This window comes from Helianthus annuus, chromosome 6, assembly GCF_002127325.2.
Source record: "Helianthus annuus cultivar XRQ/B chromosome 6, HanXRQr2.0-SUNRISE, whole genome shotgun sequence".
Classification (NCBI taxonomy): Eukaryota; Viridiplantae; Streptophyta; class Magnoliopsida; order Asterales; family Asteraceae; genus Helianthus; species Helianthus annuus.
Window position 1 is genome coordinate 4483946 of NC_035438.2, and position 8101 is coordinate 4492046.

The following is an 8101-nucleotide window of genomic DNA, read 5'->3' on the forward strand; positions in this document are numbered from 1 at the left end:
TCAGTTAATTTCAGGGATGAAACATTTAAAATCTTGAAGCATCAATATCAAAACTATTAAAAGGTGGATGAAAGATGATATTTAAACCAAATCTCGGCCCGTAGACAATTAAGTGTAGTTTACTCTTGATTGTTTATAAGGTACAATTTGTAGTTATAAATTCAAAGTCTTACTTTAATTATTATAAGGTACAATTTGTAGTTATAAATTCAAGAGTTAAATGCCATTTTAAATCCAAAAAGGTTTCACTGTTGCCATCTTAGTCCACTAGGTTAATTTCATCCATTTTTCTGTTAACGAAAAGGACGATTCGGTCATTTTATATGGCTGCATTGCACTTATAGTTAACAGAATTACATATAAAATGACCGAATTGCTCTTCTTGTTAACAGAAATAAGAAATGAAATTAACCCGGTGGACTAAAATGACAACGTTGTAACCTTTTTGGACTTACAGGCAAAAAATAAAACCTTTCGACTAAACTGACAAAATGACTCAAACCACATGAACTAAAATGACATTTAACTCTAAATTCAAAGTTTTACTAGTTTACTCTTGATTATTATAAGGTACAATTTGTAGTTATAAATTCAAAGTTTTACTAGTAGTTTACTCTTGATTATTATAAGGTACAATTTGTAGTTTTAAATTCAAAGTTTTACTAAATTTAGACAATGAAATATTCCTAGTTTCATCGGATATTTCACTTATTACTTTTCTTCTATCGACGTAATCTTTAAGAATAAGGCTAAGAGCCTAAAATATTGATAAAAATATACAATCAATTATTATCGTCTAGGTTATGTTATAATTACGCTATTTAATAACTCTATTTCTAATAAAACTCTTATTCTTTTTTTTTTTTTAAAAGTTAAACTTTATTAAAAACCAACACAATTAGCCAGCAGCTAGCACAACATAATCATAAAATTTCCTTAAATTATAGGAAATACATCGAAGTTCTCAGCTGCTATTATTTCAGTGGTGCTGTTGATCACAAGGACACTCATATTACAATTGACAGTCAAGTGGTTCCACGTGTTACTAGGTTTATGTATTTAGGGTTGTTTGTACAAAATATAGGGATACAGATAGTGACGTAACTCATTACATCCAAGCTGGCTGGTGTAGGTGGAGGGCCGCCACTAGAGTCTTGGAGCAATATTGACCTTCATTTTGTGTGTGTGTGTGTGGGGGGGGGGGGGGAGAAGCTATTGTTTGTCTACATCTCATCCTTCGTATATCCTAACCATAGTTTTGTTTTTTTTTTGAACGGAAAGGAACAACGTGCCAACCACCATGACTATTTAAAAAAAAATGTGTGATTGGTTGAGATTGGAATGGACCCCACCCCACACTACCCTCTCTCTCTCATACCTCCCTTCACCACTTCGGCAAGCCTACACCGATCGTCAATGAAACCGCGCGGCAAAGGGTGTCGGCGACGGTGTTGCCGCACGGCAAAACCCTTTGCCACACCCCTTTGCCGCACCACTCCGGACACAATATATGTTAAAAGTCTTAATGTGATGATCTATCTAGTACATAATTAACCTATAATATATGTTAAAAGTCTTAATGTGATGATCTATCTAAAGAGATTGAAAACGATATGATTTTCTATAAAATTCAGCATTAGTCGTTAGTGGCAGTTAATCATTGTTAGTGGCAGTTAATCATTAGTCATTTGTGGGGACAATATCCTGTTACACACCACAGTTTTATGAAAAAGTCACAATGAAACATATAAATTAATTTGTGGCGACTTTCTTTTTTTGAACTATTAATTTGTACCTTCAAATACAACTTTGTTGCGTCTTGATATAGAAGTAACTTATATTATGTGTTTTTCTAGTTAGACTTAAGCTAAAAAAAACGGATTTAATTTAAAAAAAAATGGTATCATGTTGCAATTATGCAAAGCACAAATATAAAATATATACAACTTTTCGTGCATAATTACAGTCTAGTTGAAGATTCAGAAAAGAAAGGATTTACATAAACTCATCATCATGAAGCCATCAAATGTAACCCGTTAACACAATTCCGTCCTCCCACTTTATTTGTATTTTATACAACTAGAAGATAGCGGCCCGGTCTGCATTCAACAGCAGACCGGGCCGCTCAACATTATACCACATGTTAATTGGAATCATCATCCCCTTGGTCAGTGGTTTCATCCTCTTTCAAAGAAGCCAGAGAATGCATTGAAAGATTGGTATGGTACTGCTGGACCACCAACACCGAGGCCGCTACGTTCATCTCCGGCGAGATCAAAAGGTTCCCGACGGGCCCCATCTCCGGGCACTCGCTTCTTTTCCTCATCGATGCCACCAGCTCGCCTTCGGGCATCCTCCCGACCAAAACCAAGTTGCACCGGCTATGTTCACGAATCGCCTCGATCGCCTCGGTGGAACTCTTAACCACTCGCTCGACGTATTTGTTCTTGCTGTCCTTTAACATCTTCTCCTTACATTCCGCAATCACGTCGTCATCCATCGACATTGCTTCTTCAATGCTGCTAGGAAACTCATCGATATCGACGGTAACCGAGCCGGAGTGGGTCGCATCACGCTCTAGAAGGAACCGGACCACCACTAAGTTGATCCCCGGGTGCTCTGCCATACGGGCTCCGTAAGCTAAAGCCTCGTGGTCATCCTGACCACCGAAGAACAAAACTGTCACAAGCGAGTCAACGTTACTCGCGGAAACATGTGAACTCCCACCAAACCCGCGGTCCACTAAGATACTAACCGAACACGGTGCGTGTTCCAAAACCTTTCGGTTAACATGCCTATATTCGGCTCGGGTCACCTCGAGATGACCATCGAGCCGCAGATGCTTATGAAACGGGAGGATGATCATAGTCGCCTTCTTACTCTCGGCCCCGTTACAGATATCTTCATGCATACTCGATACAGCCGAAATGGCGGTTGTGGGCCGGATCGAGACCTTACTCAGCTGCTGAAACGTCTCGAACGCAACCACGATCTGGTCCGAACCAGCCTGCGGATCTTTCTTCCAAAACGGGGACCCATTTTTCCTAGCCTTGTGAACCATGAGCATAGCCGAAGACCGCTCGCTGAGCTCCATGAGGTGCATAGCGTGAACCGTAAGCGTCTCCTTCTTTCCGGTCCCACGTGAGGCTTCGATCAGATTAATCATTGTTGGTAGGTTTCGGATCCCGTGGAAAGTGAAGAACATACGAAACGGGCTCGTTGCAAACCCCTTCCTGTAAATCGTTCGGTGTTTGTATTCCGATTTTGCTAGCTTTTTCGCGGGCTTATACACCGCGATCACTGAAGGCGTCGTGATGAATGTTGTCACAAGAGCCATCAAAACCAATATAGCAAATGTTTGATCATTTAGCACCTGAATGTAACAATGTAACAAATAATAAACATCATATCTTATAAGAATGTAACAAATAATACACATTATGAGTTAAGTTCCTGTGAAAATAAAATAATCGTACGAATTGAAAGAAAGTCAAAAAAGTGGCGGTGGCATTTTGGTAATTATCAGCAACTTCAAAATTACTCTATTCTGTAGTGTAATTTTGTAAAAGTTCATATAGAGTAATTTTGGTCGTGTAGGGTAATTATCAAAATTACACTAACCCCCCCCCCCACCCCCCAAAAACCTACCCCCCCCCCCCCCCCCAACTAAAAGCTAAAAACTAAACCATAAAGCTAAACCCCATAACTAAATGCTAACAAAATTACTCTACAAGACATTTTCCAAAATTATTCTACAGAAGTCAAAATTACTCTATTATAGTAATTTGATAATTACCCTACATTTCCCAAAATTACTCTACAGATGCTCAAAATTACTCTACAGATGTTCAAAATTACTCTACAAGACACTTTTTGCTTTTTCCCCAGTTATTTTGAAGTTGTTGATAATTACCAAAATGATACCGCCACTTTTTGCGTTTTCCCTCAATGCGTACGTTTCGTACGTTAATTTTGTTTTTATTTGATCCTTTACCTAAACATTATATCTTATAAGAATGTAACAAATAATAAAGATTACGTACCCCACGGTCTTTTCCAATGTTAAGAACAATGAGTTCAACCAACCCTTTAGTGTTCATCAGGAGACCAAGAGCAAGAGCCTCACTAAAGGGTATTTTACACATCATCGAAACCCCGACAGTGCCCGCGATCTTCCCGAAACAAGCGGCGCAAATGACCAACACGAGTAAGCCCCAAGATTCGGCCCCTTTGATCGATGCCACATCGGTTTTTAAACCGCTTGACACAAAGTAAAGTGGTAGGAATAGTCCCGAAACAAGATCCTCAACTTTTTCGACTAACGCCCCTGCGAAAGCACCTTCTTTCGGGATGAGAACACCCACCACAAAAGCCCCGAAAAGCGCATGAATCCCGATTGTATCGGTCACGAAACCCGCTGCCAAAACCACCCCTAAAGTGGCGCAAACGTAGAGCTCGTCCACGGGCTCACCTTCCGGGCACCTACGAGCCATCCATTTGAAAACTGGTGGGACGACAAACGAACATAACACGATGAAAGCCGAACCACTCAAGAAAACCCATAGAGCCACTATTGGAGACCGGCCGGTGCCCGAAAGTGCTACGGCTAGTGCGAGTAATATCCAAGCCGCTATGTCGTTAACCGCGGCTGCTGACATGGCCATCTTACCGACATCCGTGGTTAAAAGCTTGAGTTCCGCTAGGATACGCGCTAGTACAGGGAAAGCGGTGATGGACATCGCGACACCCATGAACACGATAAACGGGCCTGGGCTGACCCCTTCGTTGATTGACCCACGGAGGACAAAGGAAACACCGATTCCTAACACGAAAGGGAGCGAGATTCCCGCCATTGCTATAGACAGCGCTTTTTTCCCGGTCCGTCTAAGAGACTTTAAGTCGAGCTCGAGCCCCACCAGGAACAGAAAGAACAAAAGCCCGATATTGGCTAACGTGTCCAAAACCGGTAGACTCCTTTTAGGAAAAACCGCGTGTAGGTAGTTTGTGTTTCGCCCTAGAGCAGACGGACCCAGTAAAATTCCACCCTGATAAACAAAATTACCATCGTACGTTAAGTCACATATGTTGCACATCAGCGAGTTAAATAAAAGGGTAACGGGTTACTTTTTTTTTTTTTTTTTACCAGTTACAACAGATTATATCAGGTTGAGTTGACCCACAAACACTTAAATATTTTAGTATAAGTTTTTGTCTACAAAATGTATAAATGTATCAATACATCACGTGGAAGTTGTTTTGACTATTATGTAGCAATAAAAGACACAACACAGTTGATGTCCCTTTCTTTTATTATTTTTATTTATATGTCTTTGTGTCTTTTGCATTATTGGTATATTTTAATCAAGGGAACGTGTCAAAAGTAACATTTTTCCCACAAAGATGGTGATTGAAGTATATAATAATAATAATAATAATAATAATAATAATAATAATAATAATAATAATAATAATAATAATAATAATAATAATAATAATAATAATAATAATAATAATCAATAAGTCAAATCTAATGCTTGTGCACGAATTCATGAATCTGTTTGCTTAAACTAGAAAAGATTCTAAAAAATGATGATCAAAACTTACAATGATTTCGGCAATGACTCGAGGCTGTCGTAACGGTTTCAAAAGGTAGGCGAGAACGCGAGTGAGCACGAGAACCAAACATATTTGTATGATCACAAGAGGGAGTGCGAAATCAAGAGGGTTGTTTCCTTGAAACACCCCTTCCGATGTAGCTTTCATAGGGGGTTTGCATGAGGAGTTTGAGGCCATTTTTAACTGCTTTGAACAAGAACTTTCAAGTCACAGAACTCTGGCCTGCATTCACAAAAATTACAATTTTTGAAAATCAGATTTTAAGCTTCAAATTCCAAATAAACAAAAAATAGTAATCAAGATTTCCAATAGAATAACAATAGATCATGTAGGCCCACACTTGACAACAAGATCCATATTGGGTTCATGGGTCACCACCATCCTTGTGAGTCTTACCAACCAACCAAAGTTACCTTTTCGGAGTAGGCCCGTATCGGCCGGACCCATTAGGGGCGGGCCCACTAACAAACCTCGTGAAAAAAAATAGTGTTATTTTTACCAAAAAGAAATACTGATCCCCCCCCCCCCCCCATAAAATCTTGGTTTGGTTAAGCTCCCGTGGGAAAAAAAAAATCATGGGTCCGCCAGGAGACCCATACCCTATCAACACAAGCCCATACTCGGTCAACACCGGCCACCAGTCTTAAAAGTCTATAGCCAAGACTAAATTCAGTTGACTGTTAACAACCATGACCCATATTGTTGACAAAGTAACCAATTTTGAATTTTGTACTAGAATAATCTAACTTGCTACTGATTAGGTTGTAAACCTAACTTGGGTATGCTGTGAAAAGACCAAACAACATCAAAGTAACACCGAATCCAATTTAACCAAAAAGATAAAAGCTTTATTCAGGTGGGTATTTCTTAAAATTTTTAAAAAACAAAACTTTAGTGATAAAGATTAAAGAACATAATAAAGTGTGTACTTGAGCAACTTTGATCAAGATTCTGTGTCTTGGGTTTGGAAAAAATATAGTTTCGCGAATAAAACCGTACCCAGTAAATCTCACCCGTAACAAAAAATATTGGTCTGGGACCGGAGGGTGGAATGTCGGCAAACTTTAACACTGTCGGAATGACAGAGAGACTGTTTCCAAAGATACCAGCGTTTTCAAGATAGTTATTCGAATAAAGAAGGCAAAATCAAGAAAAGAAATATTCAAGAAAAGTCTACAATTTTATCTTTTAAAACCCCAAAATAGAAGTCTGAAATCTGAACAAAAAGATACGTGTCTCAATTGCTGGCTAAGCCCCTGTTTGTGAAGCCAATGTTGAATTTGCATGACTATAAAGGGTTCCTACAGTGAAATTACTATAATACCCCCACCCCAAAATTTTCCGCTGTGTAACTTCTTCCCGAAAATTCACGTCAAAAACCCTCTTTTTCTCCCCACAAGATCGGCATGAAATCAAGAACAAATGTATACACACACGCATTGATCATGAATCTTGAAATAAAAAAAAAAAAAAAAATTAAAAGACTCAAATCTTGATGTGGGTTAACTGATTTCAACTCGATTAACACACGCATTGATTCAAGAATCTTGAAAACTTATAAACATAGATAAATACCTGAAATTGACGAAAGTATGTAGAAATCTTTATTCCATGCAGTGATTATTATAATTTTTCTGAATGAAAAATAATAATCAGCAAAGAAGTAGTAGAAAGAACTAAGAAGTCTTCTTCTCTTATCTTAGGAAAATATGCATATGGTTTTCCCTATTTATAGATCCATAGAATTAGCTTTAATCCATTAAGAATCTAATCTGCCTCTACACTTGTGATATTTGAATTATCTTTTATTTATTTATTTTAATACATAAATGTTATCTTTTATTTATTTATTTTAATTAATATATAAATGTTGGGTCAGCGAAGATATATTTAATGTTATTATTGTGCATTAAATTAAACAATGAATCCTAATACATGTATTTGTTTTGAACTACAAGGAAGGACGTGTCAACAATATGCTATTAAATGTGTTACCTAGTATAATATTATGCTATCATAAATGTATTTAACTAGTTGGATGCCTCGCTCGCGTTGCGGGACGCTAATTCGAATGTTTCTTAGTTTAATAATATGTACGCATGTATTTTAGTTTACTTGTGCATACTACTCATAACACGATCTCAAAAAAATTATATCAACTCAACCAATTAAACCAAAACACAGCCATAGTTTTGCTAAAAAAAGGATGGCAAGCCTAAGCTGGGGCAAAATAGTAAATTGTCATAAACGATGAGCGAGTGTCAGACACCTGCTTGACAAAAAATTAGATTGAGTAAACCAAGTAAAATAAAAACTACTATAGTTTTGAAAAAAAAATTAAACGATGGCAAGACTCCAGATTTTAATTGAGGGCAAAATCATAAGTTTTTAAAAGATGGCAAACTCATAATTTTAAATTGAGGGCAAATTCGTAATTTTTAGCTGGGAGGCAAAACCAAAATTTTGTTTTGAACTGGGGGGAAAT

At 37.8% G+C, this 8101-nt stretch overlaps 1 protein-coding gene across 3 annotated transcripts; it reads right to left on the reverse strand.

Moving 5' to 3' along the window:
* Positions 1 to 1881: 1881 nt before the first annotated feature.
* On the reverse strand, positions 1882 to 7377 carry LOC110864440 (cation/H(+) antiporter 18). 3 transcript variants are annotated; one of them, XM_035974332.1, is made up of 4 exons: positions 7192 to 7377; positions 5605 to 5838; positions 4044 to 5045; positions 1882 to 3373 (listed from the first exon to the last, which is right to left on the reverse strand). In XM_035974332.1, the coding sequence occupies exons 2-4, from the start codon at positions 5791 to 5793 to the stop codon at positions 2144 to 2146; spliced, it is 2421 nt and encodes an 806-aa protein (XP_035830225.1). In that variant the 5' UTR covers positions 5794 to 5838; positions 7192 to 7377; the 3' UTR covers positions 1882 to 2143. The 3 variants fall into 3 exon arrangements, with proteins under 3 accessions (XP_035830225.1, XP_035830227.1, XP_035830226.1); XM_035974334.1 differs by lacking the exon at positions 7192 to 7377 and adding an exon at positions 6630 to 6856; XM_035974333.1 differs by lacking the exon at positions 7192 to 7377 and adding an exon at positions 6616 to 6856.
* Between the last annotated feature and the right edge of the window lie 724 nt (positions 7378 to 8101).

What these genes read in the sequence shown, in the direction of transcription:
- LOC110864440 (XM_035974332.1), bottom strand. Translation starts at nt 5,793, where the DNA reads ATGGCCTCAAACTCCTCATGCAAACCCCCTATGAAAGCTACATCGGAA. An exon ending in GAGTCATTGCCGAAATCATT is followed by an intron (nt 5,046 to 5,604) that starts GTAAGTTTTGAT and finishes TTTGTTTATCAG; the next exon opens with GGTGGAATTTTACTGGGTCC. An exon ending in ACATTGGAAAAGACCGTGGG is followed by an intron (nt 3,374 to 4,043) that starts GTACGTAATCTT and finishes TGTTACATTCAG; the next exon opens with GTGCTAAATGATCAAACATT.